At 39.6% G+C, this 21,400-nt stretch overlaps 1 protein-coding gene across 2 annotated transcripts in view; it reads left to right on the top strand.

Annotated features, from left to right (window-relative positions):
• The first annotated feature begins 272 nt into the window (after positions 1–272).
• Positions 273–21,400, top strand: part of LOC128025481 (low-density lipoprotein receptor-related protein 8-like) — an 81,534-nt gene continuing 60,406 nt past the window's right edge. For both annotated transcript variants that reach the window (XM_052611895.1, XM_052611884.1), the window contains exons 1-2: positions 273–389; positions 883–1,014. In XM_052611895.1, coding sequence (XP_052467855.1) covers positions 323–389; positions 883–1,014 — 199 coding nt within the window. In that variant the 5' untranslated portion in view covers positions 273–322. The remainder of the gene's footprint in view (positions 390–882; positions 1,015–21,400) is intronic.

Raw genomic sequence — 21,400 nt, 5'->3', positions numbered from 1 at the left:
TTTTTTTATGTGTGTGTGTGTGTGTGTGTGTGTATGTATGTATAATTATGCCTTGTTAATAATGGGAATTTTTTTTAAATGCTAAAATACCATATAATAATAAATAATAATAATACCATAATTATTGCATTGTTTTGACTTCATCATGCCTCATTTGTTTGATCGCACACTATCCTTCAGTGCAGTTATTATTCATACTCGCTTACGTTTGATGTCGTCACTGGTTCAAATATTGCCAGTGATCTATTGGAGATTCAGTGAAGGAGCGACGCCATCCGGACGCGCTTTTGTTTGTGGATCAACACTCGGACCCGTTTCGGAAATGTGGACAGAAATTGGGAAATTAATATTTTTGCATTTTTTACTGTCGGAATTATACTCGGCAAAAGGTTTGTCATAATTCTTTTCTTGAAATGAAATCATCCGGAGCTTTTTTTCAGTATGAGTGAATGATGCTGTGTTGGTAATTTCGTGGGTGCGCGAGACTAAACACTCTTGATGCCACGGGCACATTGCAGTCTTGTTTCCACATTTCTGCCCACACAAAGCACTTGTTTAAAAAGGTAGTTTAGAACACGAGTAAAATTTTAAAGGAGGATTATTTGGCAGCATTTGCATTGTTTAATGAGCATCACCATCCGAACAGAAACATGTTCGTCTGAAACAGCACTGAGCGAAAGATAAAGATTTGTGAGGGTTTCCTTCGTTTTCTTTGTCATGGCTTGATTCCGCGTGTAGTAATAGCTGTGCCGCGTTGTGTGTTTGGATTCGCTCGGGTCAGTCATGTGTTATCGTGCAGTAGTAGATATATTGTGATGTGTGCAGGACAGATGTGTGTTATCTGTCGTGGGTGACTGTAATTCTCTTCGCCGTCGTTCACAGGTGCTGAAACTGGCGCTGACACGGAGTGCGAGGATGGACAGTTTCAGTGCAACAATAAGAGATGTATTCCCACCATATGGAGATGCGATGATGATGATGACTGCTCTGACAACAGCGATGAGGAGAACTGCCGTGAGTAGCGTTCACTCTCAATGAGAGCAGCCGTGCAGAAAGAGAGGTCAACCGCGGAGCACACGCATCAGCATTCATTCTGTGTTCATTCATTCTGAGATTATTTTTAAAACAATAACTTTTCGCAGTTGTCTTAACTGACGTCTGTGCATTTGTGACAGACGACACAAGAAACCATCAAAACTATATATATTTGTGTGTGTGTGTTTGTGTGTGTGCATATTAGACTAATTGTAAACACAAAACACATGTATATGCCTATATGTTTGGGGTCAGTTCGATTTCCATTGGGCGTATTTGATCAAAATACAGTAAAAACAATAATATTTTGCAATGTTATTACAATGACTGTTATTTATAATAACTATTTTCGGTAACACTTTAAAATAATGGTCCGTTGTTAATAAGTAACTACGCAGGAAGTAATAGGTAGTACTACATTAACACTTAACTTAATACTATTAACTAATATAGAAGCAAGATTAACTAAGCAGTAAGTAATAGCTCATTTAGGACATAGGTAGTTCCTTATTAGTTATTTGATAATTACTAAAGAAGAATATCGTCATTGAGAACTACTTTGGAACTATGGCCAACTAATGAAGAATAACCAATTAATTACTAATCACAACAGCTACGTCTATAAAGTGAACAATTAGCTTCTTTATGGAAACGTGTGTATATATATATATATATATATATATATATATATATATATATATATATATATATATATATATCATATGGATAGGCTATATATATATATAGCCTAGCCTATCCATATGATATATTTTATGAGTTCCATTAAGTTCAATGTCTCCAACTCTAATAACTTTAACGTTAGTGATATTATGCTGGGGAGGGCTTCTCTCTGGGGAGGGCGCCACGTTACGACATTGAACTTAGTGGAGCTCATTAAATATATCATATGGATAGGCTATATATATATTTTTTCTATTTGAATATATTGTTAGATGTAATTTATTAATGTTACGGCAAACCTTGATTTTCAGTTAATTTCGGTTAATTGCAGTACAAGACCAATCCATGCACATGTGTTCTGTACAGTAACTTTCTCACGTACTGTACTTTTAAGAGGTTTTGGTCAAGTGTGTCTTGCCTCATTGCATCTGGGTATTTTTAAGGGCTCCAAGCTGAAAACAGGTCAAAGTGAGTGCTTGTTTTCTTAAGCAATTTATGTGTCACCGCATTGAGTTGACTGTTGTGTCTGCTCCTTCAATTGCTCTCAACAAAGGGCAGTCATGCAGTCTGAAGTTATTGCATTTAAGCAATGTAACATGTCCATGTGGGATCCTGTCTGTCATAATAGGGAAATGTTTTTTTATATATATATATATATATATATATATATATATATATATATATATATATACATATATTATAGTTTCTTGATCATGATCTATAATTCCACTCCTTGTTCTAACAAATATTGACAGAGACACTGCTGACTGCTTCCCATCCCAACCCCCCGTTTTCCCTTTATCCTCCCCCTATACCAGCATCCCCACCCCATGTCAAATCCATCGGATTCATATGCACGCAGTCTATGTATCCACCTCTAATGCATTACAAGGCCATGTGTATGTGTAGGATCATGTGATGAGTTCTTGATACATGACCTGCCCTCTCCATAGCGCACACTGGCCAACGCAGCCATTTGATCGTGTGTCATGAAGATGAGTCATATTTGTCAGACTTACTGAGTCATGCTGAACTGTCTTTCTGCAGTATAAAATGATTAATAATCTGAGACTGAGAGTGTAAAATGAGTAATAAGTGATAAATGTGATAAGCAGCACATTAAGTTTCAGCAGCTATACAGCTTCAGGACCCAGATTTTACTTTCGAGCTTGACCCATAGTTGTTTATCATATACAAAAATAAACAAAAATGTCCTTAAAATCCAACATAGTAATTTATTACTATTACTTTTGGCCCATTTTCGGGTCCTGAAGCACCACACTGTGCAGCAGAGTATATTAATAGTGATATCTGCAGTAATCTACTTTATTAGGTTTGTATTCATGTAAAACTTGTTTAGAATATTTGCTTGTAAGCTTGTCTGTATGTACACTACAGATCAAATTAAATTTATGCATTTAGCAGACACTTTTATCCAAAGCGACTTACAGTGCATTCAGGCTATCAATTTTTACCTAGCATGTGTTCCTGGGGATCGAACCCCCAACCTTGCGCTTGAAAAAGCACAACCATTTTGATTAATATGAAATGTTTTTGCTGAATAGTCAGCTTTTTAATGCAAAAGTGATATGACTAAACAGATGGATATTTGAACCTGATCCAAAATTCCACACCTTGTTCTATTAAAACTGACACGGAAAACAAAAAGAGCTGAGCTGTGCCAATGCTGTTCATCCAACAATTTAAGCTCTTTTTTTTTAACTCTCTCATGATTATAATGCAAAGGACAGGAAACCAGCTAGATTAGTTCATAAAAATGCAGTTTCAAACCATACGTGTTGTGTATGTTCAAATGAGGGTTCTCTTTCTGTCAAGAGCAAAGCATAAAAATGTATTTTTAAACTGTGTCATTTTGGGACGTGATTTGGTATGAACAGTAATGACAGAGGAGGCAGGAAGTCTTCCTTCATCTCAGAGACAAGCATATTTTCATATGCGTTTTTGTGTTTGATACATTTCCTCCTGCTTTAGAAAAACAACACAGGTACATCTCGATAAATTAGAATGTTGTGGAAAAGTTCATTTATTTCAGTAAATCAATTCAAATTGTGAAACTTATGTATTAAATAAATTCAGTGCACATAGACTGAAGTAGTTTAAGTCTTTGGTTCTTTTAATTGTGATGATTTTTGGCTCACATTTAACAAAAACGAACCAATTCACTATGTCAACAAATTAGAATACTTCATAAGAACAATAAAAAAAAATTGTTTAGTGAATTGTTGGCCTTCTGGAAAGTATGTTCGTTTACTCTACATGTACTCAATACATGGTAGGAGCTCCTTTTGCTTTAATTACTGTCTCAGTTCAGTGTGGCATGGAGGTGATCAGTTTGTGGCACTATTGAGGTGGTGTGGAAGCCCAGGTTTCTATGACAGGTCTGAAGAAGAAAGCATGAAGAAAGCATGAAGTGCTCCAAAATTTATTGGTAAACGGGTGCAGTGACTCAAAAGACACAATGGACCAACGCCAGCAGATGACATTGCACCCCGAATCATCACAGACTGTGAAAACTTAACATTGGACTTCAAGCATCTTGGGCTATGAGCTTCTCCACCCTTACTCCAGACCTTGGTTTCCAAATGAAATACAAAACTTGCTCTGAACTTAAAAGAGGACTTTGGGCCACTGGGCAACCACCCAGTTCTTCTTCTCCGTAGCCTAGGTAAGACGCCTCTGATGTTGTCTGTGGTTCAGCAAATTCCTTGACACGTCTGTGTGTGGTGGCTCTTGATGCCTTGACCTCAGCCTCAATCCATTCCTTGTGTAGTTCACTCAAATTCTTGAATCGATTACGATTGACAATTCTCATAAAGCTGCAGTTCTCTCGGTTGGTTGTGCATTTTTTTCTTCCGCACTTTTTCTTTGCACTCAACTTTCTGTCAACATGCTTGGATACAGCACTCTGTGAACAGCCAGCTTCTTTGGCAATGAATGTTTGTATCTTACCCTCCTTGTGAAGGGTGTCAATGATTGTCTTCTGGACAATTGTCAGATCAGCAGTCTTCCCCATGATTTTGTAGCCCAGTGAACCAAACTGAGAGACCTTTTTGAAGGCTCTGGAAACCTTTGCAGGTGTTTTAAGTTGATTAGCTGATTGGCATGTCACCATATTCTAATATGTTTAGATAGTGAATTGGTTGGTTAAATGTGAGCCAAAATCATCACAATTAAAAGAACCAAAGATTTAAACTACTTCAGTCTGTGTGCATTGAATTTATTTAATACACAAGTTTAACAATTTGAGTTGAATTACTGAAATGAACTTTTCCATTGCATTCTAGTTTATTGAGATGCACTTGTATTTCCAAACGATACTGGATGTAAAATGTAAAGGCTTTATTTCAAGAACACTGAATGGCTGTTTCCAACATGTCCACAGGATGGCTTACAAATAAAGTCTAATGATACTACATGATACTACCAAATAGCGTGTGGCAGGTGATACTGAAATGCGACCCTTTCACTATCACCATAGCACGCAACCCCATGTGGTCTTTACATAGCTGAAGCTTGAGTCTGTGGGCACCTCAACATACTTTTCCCTCCTTCTGCCATAAAATTATTTTGTATTTGGCTCGAGTGTGAGTTTGTGTGTAGACTCCCACTCAATGCTGGAAAACCACTCAAAGGCCACCACAGAGAGAGACCTGTAGGGATCAGCAGAATAAAAGAGCAAAACCGGAGGAGAGTAAGATGAAAGATTTGATGTTTGGAAAAGAATGAAAAGAAATAAGAAACAGCAGTAATTCAAAACAGAGCGGAGCGAGAAATAACCCACAGCACTGAACAGTGATCTTTAAAGCTGGACTCTGTGCAGCAGGATGTTTTTGAAAAGAAAGCGTCTCTGGAAGATTTCTGTAGCAGATTGTGAAGAGCAAAGATCCTAATAATGATAAAAGGCTTATGGTGTGTCTGCATTCTCGATATAAGATGTTCACATAACTATACGTATCTACTGAATTTATATTTAAAAAAAAGAAAATTGCATTACAAATATGACTATACTGTCAGGAACACAACTGGACACAGATGCAGGTATAGTGTGAGAATTTATTCAAAAAGTCCAAAAGAAAAACTCCCTCCAACTAACAAAAACAGCCCGGGAAATAATGGAAAAATGTCCAACAGGAAAATAAGAGACTTGAATGTCCTTTCGTAAACACCCGGCAGGGGGCGCCCGACGGCGCGGCCGTGTAGGAAGTGGAGGAGGGAGGAGAACACGAGAGAGCCCGTCACGGAGCAAACCAAAAACACTTCTGAGGAATGCAGGTGTCCGGTCTAGGAAATGAGGGAGGGGAAAAAATAGAAAAACAAAACAAAACCAGTAGCAGCAGACAATGGCACGACAGAGCAGGACTAGACAGAATGGCTACACATGGGCTGTAGTCGAACGACGATCTGGCACCGATTGGCGTGACAGACAGGAATAAATAGAGGAAGAGATGAACAGAAATTGAATGCAGGTGAGTGGAGTCAAACAATTAGAAGCGGAAACTGTAGTAATGAGGGGGAGGGAGGAACGCCACAGATAGGTGCAAGACGAACGATCAAAACCAAAACAAAACACCATGTGCGCATGAAATGACGACATAAACAAAAACACACACCGAAGAACAGGGTGATCAGACAGCTGACATGACAGTACCCCCCCTCTGACGGACGCCACCAGGCGCCGCAGGAAGGGGCTCACCTCGTCGCCGGTAGAAGTCCTCGACCAGTGTCCGATCCAAGATGTCCCGGGCCGGGACCCAGCTCCTCTCCTCTGGGCCATAGCCCTCCCAGTCCACAAGGTATTGAAAGCCCTAGCAACTTCCTCACCGTATAGACCCTAGCAACTTCCTCACCGTATAGACCGGGGAGCCATCCACTAGACGGGGGGGAGGGGGGTTTGGGGCAGATGGAACAAGATGGGAATGGAACACAGGTTTAACCCTGGAAACATGGAAAACAGGGTGTACCCGACCAAGCGTGGTAGGGAGCTTGAGCTGCACCGCCGCCGGACTCAGGACCTTGGTGATCCGGTATGGGCCAACGAACCTGGGTGCCAACTTGCGTGAGGCTACCCTGAGAGGCAGGTCCTTGGTGGAAAGCCATACCCTTTGACCACACACATAGCGGGGAGCAAGAGTCCGGTGACGATCGGCCGCTGCTTTGGTACGCCTACTAGCCTGGGCCAAGGCCGCCTTAGCTTTCTTCCAGGTGCGTCGACACCGTCGGACAAAAGCCAAAGCAGACGGGGCCGCAGCTTCGGGTTCCTGTGTGGGAAACAAGGGAGGTTGATAACCAACAGAACACTGGAATGGGGACATACCTGTGGCAGAAGCTGGAAGGGAGTTATGGGCGTATTCTACCCAGGACAGCTGTTGACACCAGGAGCTGGGATTGTGGGATGCCAGGCAGCGAAGAGTGCGTTCCAAATCCTGGTTTGCCCGCTCGGACTGCCCGTTGGTCTGAGGATGGAAACCTGATGACAGACTCGTAGAGTTACCCGCTGGACCCCCCTTCGGCACAGGACCCTTAAGTAGAGCCTCCTCTACTCGTCTCTCGATGTCCCAAGAGAGGGATGCCACAACCACCCCCTTGGGCAAGATGGTGTCTGCAGACTCCCTCCCCTCAGGAGCCTCGAAAAGACGAGAGAGTGCATCGGGCTTGATATTCTTGGACCTGGGCCTGTATGACAGGGTGAAATTGAACCGACCAAAGAAGAGGGCCCAGCGAGCCTGTCGGGAGCTCAGCCTCCTGGCCGAACGGATGTACTCGAGGTTCTTATGATCCGTCCAGACCAGGAAGGGCTGAGCTGCGCCCTCCAACCAGTGACGCCACTCCCCCAAAGCCAGCCTGACTGCCAACAACTCCCGATTACCTATGTCGTAATTCCGTTCTGGGGGACTCAGGCGGTGGGAGAAGAAGGCACAGGGATGCACCTTACCATCCTCGTGTGACCGCTGAGATAGGACCGCGCCCACACCGACATCTGAGGCATCCACCTCAACAATGAATTGACGTTCAGGGTCTGGAATAGACAAGACAGGAGCAGAGATAAAACGGGACTTTAATTTATCAGAGGCCTCCTGTGCCCCAGTATTCCACTTGAACGGTACCTTGGGAGAGGTGAGTGCCGTTAAAGGTGCAGCAATCTGACCAAAGTTCCGGATGAACCGCCGATAGAAGTTGGCAAACCCCAGGAACCGCTGCAGAGCTTTACGAGAGTCAGGAGCTGGCCACTCGGGAACGGCCCTTACCTTACAGGGGTCGGCTTTGATCTCCCCCGCAGAAACAACGAACCCCAGGAACGGAACCGACTGGGCATGGAAAACGCACTTCTCCGCCTTAACATAGAGCTGGTTCTCCAGCAGCCGTTGTAACACCTGGCGAACATGCTGAGTGTGTACCTGCAGAGATGGGGAAAATATCAAGATATCAACAAGATACACGAAGACGAATTGATTCACCATGTCTCTCAACACGTCGTTAACCAGGGCCTGGAAGACAGCTGGGGCGTTGGTCAGACCAAATGGTAAGACCCGGTGCTCAAAGTGTCCCGTGGGCGTGTTGAAAGCTGTCTTCCACTCATCCCCCTCACGTATACGAATCAGGTGGTAGGCATTTCGAAGGTCCAGCTTGGTGAAGACCTTGGCTCCCTGCAATAGCTCAAAGGCAGACGACATAAGAGGCAAGGGGTACCTCTTCTTAATAGTGATGTCATTCAGGCCTCGGTAATCTATACAAGGACGCAAGGAGCCATCCTTCTTCTTGACAAAGAAGAAGCCAGCACCTGCAGGAGATGAAGAGGGTCGGATGAGACCGGCTTTGAGGGATTCATTAATGTATTTGTCCATGGCCTCTCTTTCAGGGCCTGAAAGGGAAAACAAGTGACCCTTGGGCGGAGAAGTGCCTGGGAGGAGCTCAATGGCACAGTCATAAGGACGCTGTGGAGGTAACGAGGTGGCCCGGGACTTACAAAACACCTGGCACAGGTCGTGGTACTCCACCGGGACCCCCTTCAAATCAGCAGCCTCCACCTGTAAGACAGGACACGCAGATACAGGAAAAGAGGCAGCACCCAAACAAGACGCATGACAAAACTTACTCCAAGACAAGACAGAGTTGCTCGACCAATCCACGTGAGGGCCATGTTGCACCAACCACGGGTGCCCCAGGACAATGGGAGCACTCGGGGATTCAAGAAGGTACAGCGTGGTTACCTCACGGTGATTGCCCGAGACTATTAGATTGACAGGAGGGGTAGCATGGGAGACAGTGGTGATCAAAGTGCCATTCAATGAACGGGCAGGAATAGGTTCAGGAAGAGGAATGACAGGAATCCCCCAACGGGTGGCTAGAGAGAGGTCCATAAAGTTGCCCTCAGCTCCCGAGTCAACCAGTGCTGCACAGGAGTTAGAGATATCACCAAACTGAATTGAGACAGGAAGGAGAGTGCGAGAGGAGGGGGGATGCAATAAAGGGGTAGCGCTCACCAGGATCCCTCTCTTTACTGGTGAGCCTTGACTTTTAACGGACAGCCTGCTGCGAAGTGACCGGACTTGCCACAATACAGACATAGCCCTTGGGTGAGTCTTTGCTGCTTCTGTTGCAGAGTGAGCCGAAGGCGCCCCACCTGCATAGGCTCCGGCTCAGAGGCGACCCTCGATCCGCAACGCCATATTAACGAGATCGTCAAAGTCCCGTGGCAAGTCCTGAGTAGCCAGCTCATCCTGGATGTCATCATCTAGCCCTGCACGGAACATAGCTTGACAGGCCCCCTCATTCCAATCGCAGGTCGCTGCCAGAGTCTTGAAATGAATAGCGTAGTCCAAAAGAAAGTCCAAAAGAAAAACTCCCTCCAATTAACAAAAACAGGCCGGGAAATAATGGAAAAATGTCCAACAGGAAAATAAGAGACTTGAATGTCCTTTCGTAAACACCCGGCAGGGGGCGCCCGACGGCGCGGCCGCGTAGGAAGTGGAGGAGGGAGGAGAACACGAGAGAGCCCGTCACGGAGCAAACCAAAAACACTTCTGAGGAATGCAGGTGTCCGGTCTAGGAAATGAGGGAGGGGAAATAATAGAAAAACAAAACAAAACCAGTAGCAGCAATGGCACGACAGAGCAGGACTAGATAGAATGGCTACACATGGGCTGTAGTCGAATGATGATCTGGCACCGATTGGCGTGACAGACGGGAATAAATAGAGGAAGAGATGAACAGACATTGAATGCAGGTGAGTGGAGTCAAACAATTAGAAGCGGAAACTGTAGTAATGAGGGGGAGGGAGGAACGCCACAGATAGGTGCAAGATGAACGATCAAAACCAAAACAAAACACCATGTGCGCATGAAATGACGACATAAACAAAAACACACACCGAAGAACAGGGTGATCAGACAGCTGACATGACATATACAGTTATATTATACATAACTTATGCACAGATTTTGTAGCATTTAATATTTTTGGCTTGAAGATGCTCAACTAGTAATTTTTCTTGAGAGTTTCTTGCACTTTATGTAATTCCATTTACATACGCATTTTCCATCCTCCTGCTGCTCCTTAGAATTCAAGTTAACCTGAAATCACAGTTTCACTTTCTAAGTGCATGGTCCTGGTTGATTGCACAGAACGCAGTGCACATTAGTAAATGGTCTACTATTAAAACCCTTAAAATGTTTTACAATTTACATTTGGCATTACTGTAATGCAAAGTCCACAGTGTCATTCTTATAACTGTAACAGTGATTAATTACCAAGCCCCTAACAAGCATTGCACTACCTTTAACAATGCAAAATAATTTATTTGGATTTTAAAAAATGATTTCAAAACTGTATTTGAACTGAAAAAAACAAAAAGTCTTCACAGTAATGAGAATTCATGAAAAATATTAAAGAAAGCAAATACCAGATGCACTTAATAGTGAAATTAAATAATGCAATGTAATTTTGGGGTGAAAAGATTTAAATAGTCTTGAAAATATAATCACAACAAAATCAAATACATGTTACATATTTCCAGCCCCTCCTTCCAAAGGAAAAAGACAAATTCAGAAAAATCTATGATGTTTCTTTTACCCCCGTTTGATTCCTACAGGACTTCACTGTAAAGTCACTGACTTCACTGAGTAAGCAGTCTCAGATTTGACTCATATAAGTCTTTTCATTTGAATACCTGCATCAGGCCTTTGTGGGGTTAGTGTTCTTATCCTTACAGCAGATTATCAGTCCCCTCCTGTGTGATCCGGGTTCATGAGTCAGCGCCTCGATGTGGCTATTAGGAACTCAGTGGTTCAAATCCACCCATTATCTGTGATTAGTCAGGTTGATGCTGCGGGAAGATTAGTGCATGATGAGTAGGAGATCTTAACATCGACATCAAGAAATAGCACAGAATCAGCTCACATCGATTTATCTGATGCAGAACAAATATCTGTTTCATATATGCAGTTGTGTGTTCTTGAATATCTCTAATCTTTCAGAGGACTGAAAATGTGTTATCCTAATATTCTAAGAGGTCAAACTGGATATTCATCTTAGTTTCTCATATATCAGTCAAAAATCTGTTAAACACTTTTTAAAGTAACAATGAGCTACACCACTGCAGTCTTAAAAATAAATGTTTTATTGGCTTTGACGGTTCCATAAAGAACCTTTAAGATCCAGTTTTTCAATTCCCCAAAAAGTTATTTATCTTGAAAAAAAAAAAAATGTTTCTTTTAAGAACTGCTCATTGAAAGGTTCCCAAAATGGCTCTCCTTTTGAAACCTTTATTTTGAAGAGTGTTAATGAAGTTTCTAGGTTTGGTAACTGCCAAATTCAAGTCAAAGTTCACCTGAAAGGAGGCAGTCACACTGCCTGCATCATTTACCCATCAATGTGATAATGCTCGCCTATCGTGTTCACAAGTGTTTCACGAGATTGGGTCAGACTAATTGCAAAGTAATCAGCTCACCCACTCAGATATCATCACTGTCAGTCATATCTGAATCACATTGATCTTGAAATGATGATCTGTGAGTGAGCACTCTGCTCTGTTAAATTAAAGCTGCACCTCTGTACCCGCGACCATCATGACACCTGTAGTGTTTACAGCCGAGTTATTGACTAATGGTCCAAAAATAAAGTGTGTGTTAAAAATCTATCTACCCACTAGCCAAATGCATATAAATGATGCTGGTTTTACTTGAGGAAAATCAATCAGACAGTAGGCATCTGTTTACATTTGGGATTTCTTTAGTCTTGTGAGAGGCGGCCGTTAAATTCATGTGTCTCTTAATGTTTTCTGTAAATCACAGTTACTGGAGCAAACACTACGAAAATACACAATACATGTGGAGTAATGCAGGTCAGGTTAGGGCTGGATGATTAATTGAAAAGTAATCGAAATCGAAATTCAGAACCTCTAACCGACTAAATTTTCCCATGTCGGTTATTTCGTTTTTTTAATCCTAATACTTCCCCCTTAAAAGCATACTACCACGTGTGTAGCCACATGACTCTGCCCCGTTCAATCAGTGGCATAAAAGCAAAACACGGAGGTGAATGCCGGTTAAACACATAGTGATGGCGCGCAAGCGGTGTGCCTTGCGTCTTCACTAAACTTTGTCAGTTCGGTCCATATGATGAGTTTAAGGTTGAATGTGTTGGAAATGTTCAGGTTATAATCTGGCTCTTAAAAAACGAAAATGAAAAAGCATATTTTTAGGATTTTTCAGATATATATATATATATATATATATATATATATATATATATATATATATATATATATATATATATATATATATATATATATATATATATATATATATATATATTACTCTGTGATATTATTTTCTGGACAATTAAGCAACTATAATTCCCAAAGTCTCATTACTATACTTCATCTGGACATTTTAATTTTTATTATCATTTAATATTAAAGCTGCAGTAGACAGTGTTGGGAAAGTTCACTTTCTACATGAACTAGTTCAAAGTTCAATTCACAAATTTTAAAATGAACTAGTTCAGTTCATAGATCAAACTAGAAGTTCACAGTTCCAAAAATGAACTAGTTCATAGTTCTTTTTTCCATATGTTGCTGCGAGCTATTCTTTTTCAAAATTATTGCAACAGCCCATATAGAATCACAGACAGCAATTATTTGATCAGTTTTAAAAATGAAGCTATGCGTCAGATTTCATCTTCATATCCAATTTTGAATCCTTATCCAACCAGGGTTTACATTAGCATTTAGGGGACAGCATTTCCCCATTGTTGCTTTAATGCTTTGTTTCCTATTCTCACCGACCTTGTCATAAACATCATAAAATTATTTTAAATGATCATACACCTTCTTGTTACATGCTGCTGTCGCCTCCATGTTTTTTTTTTTTTTTTGATGACGTGGCGTCACGCATGCTGCGGACGGTGGTGCGACACTGGTGGTGTTGCCAGATTGGGTGTTTTTTTTCGCTACATATTAAAACCCGTTTATGGTTTGTTTTAGCCGGTTTTTCGCCTGGAAGGCTTTATAGAAATCTGGCACCCTATTGAACGAAGTTAACCTGAGAGAGCGTGCCGTTCACAGACACCAGAATGAGTTGACAGTAACGTTCATCAGGCAGTAATACAGCACGTTCAGTTCACGTTCGCCCAAAATATGACTAACTATCGTTCAATGAACGTGTTCAGGCACAACACTGGCAGTAGGTAACTTTTGTAAAAATATATTTTTTACATATTTTTAAACCTGTCATCATGTTCTGATAGTAGAAAATGAGACAGATAATCTGTAAAAAAAATCAAGCTCCTCTGGCTCCTCCCAGTGTCCTATTGCCATTTGCAGAAAGTCATCCGCTTCCGGTAAGAAATCAACCAATCAGAGCTGCAGCCCGTAACTTTGTTTGTGTTCAAAATGTAGAAAAATGTATATAATAAGCGAGTACACCATGAATCCATTTTCCAAACCGTGTTTTTAGCTTGTCCTGAATCACTAGGGTGCCCCTATAATAAGTGTTTATATTCGGACTATTTTAGATTGTTTCGGGGAAACCGCGGCGGAGTAACCCAGTACCTTTGTGATTCTTCATAGACATAAACAGAGAGAAGTAGTTCCGGCTACGATGTTCTTCCACAAGACGCAAGCAGTTCTCTTTATTAACCGCTAGAGCGTCAAAAGTTCCCTACTGCAGCTTTAATCTCATGATTCTTATTATTGCAAAGTACTTCTTCGTCTGTATCACAGACAGACAATTTAGTCAATTTATTTGTATTGTGCTTTTCATAATACAAAATTCACACATCAAAACAGCTTTGCAGAAAATCATGATGTTACTGTTTATAATATCTTAATATTTTCATGCCTTATAATTGTATTTAGCAGTTTAGATCTGAGCTGTGGTTACATTATGCGGCAAAAAAATTATCAGGCAGTTGACATTTGCTATATAAATTACCTTATGTTATATTAATATATCCTTTATACTTTTAATATATCACAACTAAAAATGGCTAATCAATGTTTTATGAGAGATAGTCAAATCAAAATGTATTCAGACACCTTTTCACACATCTCACAATATAGTTTATTCGCTATAGTTTTGAAAATGGTAGTAAAATATGACAAGAACTCATAGTTAAACTGTGACAGAACAAATTAATCTTGATAATCTCAGATAACACTTACACAAAACATGGTCAGGGCAAAGTGTATGAGTAATTTTTGGTTCCAAACTTTTTATAAATTTTACTGGTAGTCCACTGTATAAAGAATTGTTGGGTATATTATGGCATAATTTACTTTATTTTGCTGTCCTCACTTAAATGAACTATTGTGTTTTGCACCCTGTAGTAAAAAAATAATAGTGTCTGAATAATTATGTGTGTGTGTGTGTGTGTGTGCTCTTGTTTTGTGACATAATCAGGACACAACTCTGTATAATGACATGGGTATGACACAGCTATTACAAGGAGAGAGTGACTTATGAGGACATAACCCATGTCCCCATTTTTCAAAATGCTTATAAATCATACAGAATGAGTTTTTTTGAGAAAGTACAAATGCACAAAGTTTCCTGTGAGGGTTAGGGTTAGGTGTAGGGTTGGTAAAGGGCGATAGAATATACAGTTTGTACAGTATAAAAACCATTACACCTATGACATGAACCCACTTTTCACAAAAACAAACGTGTGTGTGTGTGTGTATTTCTAATGAAAGTAATGAGGAATGTTTTTTCTTTCTTTATTATGATATTGTATTGAAATATGTTCTGGTTTTGTGAAAGTTACGAGGGCTTTGTTGGGGCCAGTGCTCATCTGAATTGTCTCACAGGTTATGATTATAGTGTTTATGCTGTGTTTTCCTGTGCACATGTAATTGCAAAGAATTTGCAGTGATTATTGTCTGATACGTGTTATTAACTTGCAGTATGCCACCCTAGATCAATAACACTTTATGACCGAGAGCTCTTGAACGCACAGATCAGTACAGAAATGCAGAACGGTTGCGATTTCAACACCACTGACTACCATCTGTGTTATTTCTCTGCTTTCGTACAAAAATGGAAATTTATCTCAGAATCCCCTCATTATCTTCTGACATTGATTTTTTTTTTCTCTTAAAATCCAATCCATTCCATTACTGATATGTTGAAAATGAGATAAAACTGCCAAAAAAAACCTAGAAAAAATCTCTGCTGACTGAATTTTAAATTGCTTTTGAGATCAAGAAAAGTCGAACAGTCCTCCACAACTCAGCAGACTTCAAAGACCCACTCCAGTCTTTTACGAAAGCACAATTTCTGGTGGCTCAGTCTTTCAACCACTTGCTATTTGTTAACTACTGTGCTTAAGAGGAATCCATAATATTGATCTGCTAAAATGCTCTTTCTGTGTCATATTATCAAAGAGATGGAACCGGTTTCTGGCTATGAATTGGTACACGCCTCTTCTTGCTGGAGACATTTTTGCTTTCAGTGTGGACAGACATATTACTTCTCACTGAAAACCTACTTATCCCATACGGTTTGGCCTCAGTGGCCATTTTACACTGGTGTTAATTCGTTGTGTGTATTGCCGTCTCAGTTATTTTGGCAGTATGACCGCATACAGGAAAGCAATCTAACTACTTATTGCCTCTTTATTTCCCCAATATTGGCTTATTGGTCATGATGAGGGCCAACCAGAAAACTACATTGCTTTGCAGATCTGGTTTTATGTGACTCAGCAGAACAAGGCCATAGAAATGACCAAATCCTGACTGACCCATTTATTATTAATGCTAAATTAACGATATCTCTGGGAATATGCACATCGTTGCTAGCAGGCTTAATTATGTAAGTGAAACCGAACTTCTTGTTTGCCAACATTCTCTGATGCCATGTCAGCTGCTCATTATAATATTATTGTAATGTTATCTTGCTTTGAAAGTGAATAATGAAAAATAAAATGGTGTAGGATTTACTTGAAAAAACTGTAAAACCATTTTTACTCAGACATTTTAATGAATTTAACTGCATGTTTTTAAGTATAGGCTCCACATAATTCTTGGTGGTTTAGTTAGAAATTCTCTAGCAAAATGTATTTCATTTTAAACTATAATTTTAATGCTCATACCTATCCTATTCCTGAGTATGTGTCCAATACAGTATCTGAACATAAGTCAATAACATTGACAGACAACATTTTCTATGAAAAATATTTTTATTCAATGTCTGAATTATTGTAAATGTATTCGTTCTTTAAAAGGAAAGCAAAAAAATAAAAATAAAAACGAATACATCTTCCAATTTTCGGTCCGCAATTCTTTTACTCTACCAAAGCAAAACAATAGAGTATAATAATATTTCTAGCAAATATACAGTTCTGGTTAATTAGTATTGCACAGGTTGTACAACGATTATTAAAATATCCACTTAATTCAAACGGTGCAATGAATCACATTCAGTCTCTTGTATGTTATGAAAGAAAAGAACTGGCTCCAGTTCACTTAAAGCTGCAGTAGGTAACTTTTGTAAAAATGTTTTTTTTTACATATTTGTTAAACCTGTCATTATGTCCTGACAGTGTAAAAATCAAGCTCGTCTGTCTCCTCCCAGTGCTCATATTGCCATTTGCTGAAAATCATCCGCTCCCGGTAAGAAATAACCAATCAGAGCTGTGGTCCGTAACTTTGTTTGTGTTCAAAATGTAGAAAAATGTATATAATAAGCGAGTACACCATGAATCCATTTTCCAAACCGTGTTTTTAGCTTGTCCTGAATCACTAGGGTGCACCTATAATAAGTGTTTATATTCGGACTATTTTAGATTGTTTCGGGGGTACCGCGGCGGAGTAACCCAGTACCTTTGTGATTCTACATAGACATAAACAGAGAGAAGTAGTTCCGGTTACAATGTTCTTCCACAAGACGCAAGCAGTTCTGTTTATTAACCGCTAGAGCGTCAAAAGTTACCTACCGCAGCTTTAATGGCCACAGGTGTCGCTAATAACATTGGTTTCTGAATTCTACATAAATCCCCTTAAAGGGATAGTTCACCCAAATAGCAAAATGATGTCATTAATAACTCACACTCATGTCGTTCCAAACCCGTGAGACCTCCGTTTATCTTTGGAACACAGTTTAAGATATTTTAGATTTAGTCCGAGAGCTCTCAGTCCCTCCATTGAAGCTGTGTGTACGGTATACTGTCCATGTCCAGAAAGGTAAGAAAAACATCATCAAAGTAGTCCATGTGACATCAGAGGCTCAGTTAGAATTTTTTGAAAAATTTGGTCCAAAAATAGCAAAAACTACGACTTTAATTCAGCATTGTCTTCTCTTCCGTGTCTGTTGTGAGAGAGTTTAAAACAAAGCAGTTTGTTATATCCGGTTCACGAACGAATGATTCGATGTAACCGGATCTTTTTGAACCAGTTCACCAAATCGAACTGAATCGTTTGAAACGGTTCGCCTCTCCAATACGCATTAATCTACAAATTACTTAAGCTGTTAACTTTTTTAATGTGGCTGACACTACCTCTGAGTTCAAACAAACCAATATCCCGGAGTAATTCATTTACTCAAACAGTACACTGACTGAACTGCTGTGAAGAGAGAACTGAAGATGAACACCGAGCCGAGCCAGACAACGAACGAAAGATTGACTCCTCTGATTTTTCCTCTGATGTTGCTAGTTACAGCCAATAAGCAATAAGTATAAATATTTATTGCCTGGGTGCTTCAATGGCTGCATTTAGCCATTGTTCAGATAAAGTCTTCAGTTCAGTAATACTGAGGCAGATTGTAGCTAAAGTGAAGTGTAATGAATTTGGACCCGTCCCAGTGCAGCTATAACACTTCATTCGGCCTACTACTGCAATACTGCACATCCATACAACCATAAAAAATGCCTTAAAAATCCTAATAACGAACTTCCTTCACTTCCTTTACACCGACTAGTCACTGCGTAGTCCATTGTGTAGTTTTGCACATCCCTAGTTCAATAAACTTCAGAAAACCCTCTTTAAATAGCATAAATGATTATTTTGAAGACAGTAGAAGGTTTTTTTTTTTACAGTGCTTCACGTAAATGTGTATTTTATAATAACCTCCTTTGAGAGACCATTAGAGAAGCGGCAGCAGAAAATTACCACTGAGAGTATTAAAGTACACACATTATCGAATCTTAATAGTACTATAATAGTAGATATATCTCTCCAATGCTGTTTTACAAGCACAAATACACACAAGTAAAATAAACCAAATGTGTAAGTAACTATCAGCATCTGTGATACCAAAATATAATGCTTAATTTCCCAGGCTGCCAAATATTTATTTTGCATTGTTGATCGTTTTGCATTGTTAAGGCTAAAAGTAAGAGGGATTCTAGGGATTAGATGCGAAGGCATGTCATGGGTTTCAATTCTGATATGTGTAGTATGTCCAATCGTGTGATAGAGACATTTTATGTTTTTAGGATTACACACATAAACACGATTGGGGACAGGCTGTTCTCTGGAGCGGGTATTCAAAGCTCCAGGTATTTCATATTGTCCCTAAACCCTAATTCTGGATTAGACTCCTGTTCAAATCCTGTAGTATTATACATGGGAAGAAGAGGAAATGAGAGTACTTACCAGACTGTATGTCACAGAGCGTGCATTTTATTGTCAAAAGAATCATCAGATTTTGCAATTACCAGCTCTACTCTGAACAAAGATCTGTGGTTTGCATCAGATGCACTTGGATTCTCAGAGGCTCTTTTTGATTTCTGCTCTAATGAAACAGGGATTTGCGAGTGTTTGCTAACAATAGAGCAGGAGAGTGGAGTGTCAGAAAAGGCCCAGGGGGGGATTTCTGAACTATAGAAGCTCTTCTCACTCGACACCGATGCCCTGACACAAGCCTGCAATCCTGCCTAATATGATTTCATTCCTCAAATGCACACTATTTCATTTCAGGGATGATATTTACCAATGAAATTGCTTGGGCTGAATTTAAATGGGAGACTCAGAAAAAGGCTGTCAAACACACAAACTATTTTTGTTTTGTGGATGTTTACCTGGAACTGCTCAGGTTCACAGTAGGTTAGGTAGTCTGTACAGAGGCATATTTTTAGGCCTGTGTTGGTTCATCTCAGGCTTTGTCTTTTAAATCACTCTAGAACACGCAGTGATGGAAGACTGCAGGAGCAAAACAAGATTGTCTGCCCTATTTGACAGAAAGAAGTCTATCTGACTGATGGTGGGCAGGCCTCGGGTGATTACAGCGTCCAGATTACCTGTTTCTTATCTGAAGGTGAAACTCAATGGACTGTAGCACATACAAACTTGCTATTTTGTTTTGATGTGCAGTACTGCTATATCTCTGATCTGACCCAAAACATACTCAACTGCCTCTCTGTCTGTTGCCTTTTAGAAAAAAGTTAGCTACCTAACCAAAGAAGTTTCTATAGCATGCAAACCACAACTTGTAATGGACCTTAGTTTGGGTGGATATCACATTAAAGAGATAGTTCACCCAAAAATTCAAATTCTGTCATTTACTCACCCTCAAGTTGTTTCTTCTGTTCAACACAAAAGAAAATATTTTGAAGAATGTTAGCAACCAGACAGCCCCTGGAAGCCAAAAGGAGAAGAATAAAAACAAGTAGGTGGCCACCAGCAACTGTATCTTATATGTTTTATTGTCTCAAACAGAAAAAAGAAATTCATACAGGTTTGGAACAACATGAGGGTGAGTAAATGAAGAAAAATTGTTTGGATGAACTATACTGTACCTTTAAATTTGAAAACAAGGCTGTAAGGGGAAACATTTCAGGTCTTTTACATTTCTGCTAAAAAAAAAAACGAATTAAAAGTCAGTGAAACTGATTAAATAGATGTTTAAATATACTCTGATTTATTGTTTTTGGACACTTAATTGCATGTATTATAGTTTGAATTTATATTAAATGCAGTTTTTTGACCCACTTAAGACGTAGGTCTTAAGGATATCTTTATATGTAGTTTCAGCATTACTTCTATTGTAAAAGTATGGTTAAAGTGTACTGTTGAATTAACTGACAAGCATTGATGGTAAACTAAAATATACTTTAATGTTATTTTTATTCAGATGGTTCACATGTATGTAAATAAATAGTCCCTTTCACACAGTAATACCAGTAAATTGCCGTAAAATTACCGGAATGACTTTACCGGTAAATTCAGAAATGCGCTGTTCACAGTCGACATTCCATTTTTATTCCAGAAAAGCACCATTCACACATCCATTCCAAAATACCGGTAAATTATGTGACGTCATTAACCTCTAAACAGCTTCGCTTGTATTTGTAAACATGAAGGGGTATATCCGGGCAGTATTTTTGTTGTTACATTTCTGTTTCAAATTTAGCATTCATGCAACTGATTTTGTTACAGACACATCGTAATAGATGACTACAAACCAAAATACTGAACTATAGGAGATAAAATGTTGTCTGTTGTCGCTAGCATCCGAAGACAGCTACCTGCAGCATAAAAAAGTTGGTGCCTCAGTCAGTGTCGTCTGACTGATTTGATGTGCTTCATCACACGTGTCCTCGGAGATGCTAGTTTGGGGTACCTCTGAATTCAAGCCACTGTTTAGAGCAGTGGTTCTCAACCTTTTTTTTAACTGTGCCGCACTATGTCCAAGTGCAAGTATCACGGGCCGCACACATCACTTCATATTATGTCACCGATACAAACCAACCAGCTTTATAATAGACTATTATAGCCGAAATATTATGATATTTAATCGAGTACATTCATTGAAATAAACACCTGATGCTTTCGGGAGCTGGCCAATTTAGTGAAATTTGGCTTGAAAGGAGCAATAGCACAATGAAGTTGCGAATGTAAATTGCAGTCTGTAAGACGCGCAACATTGCTTTTGTTTTTGACATTGCAGTGTTTTTTTTTATATATATATATATCATATATCAACGTGCAAAACAACATTCAGAACACATTTATTTCTATAGAAGTTTATACAATACATTTGTTTCATAGCAGCTTCAAGTAAATGTTATTATTGTAATATTAATTATGTAACAACCTCAGTTTAATCAGAAAGTAGCTTTACAGAAGACAATAGTGTTTTTATTCAGCTCAGTTTAGTTTAACGTTGATTCAAAAACAATGTCAGTGTTGCAAAGTTCATCAGTTATAAAAAATAAAACATAATAA

This window comes from Carassius gibelio, chromosome A2, assembly GCF_023724105.1.
Source record: "Carassius gibelio isolate Cgi1373 ecotype wild population from Czech Republic chromosome A2, carGib1.2-hapl.c, whole genome shotgun sequence".
Classification (NCBI taxonomy): domain Eukaryota; kingdom Metazoa; phylum Chordata; class Actinopteri; order Cypriniformes; family Cyprinidae; genus Carassius; species Carassius gibelio.
Note: the sequence above shows the minus strand (reverse complement) of the source record. Positions and strands in the feature narration are given on the sequence as shown.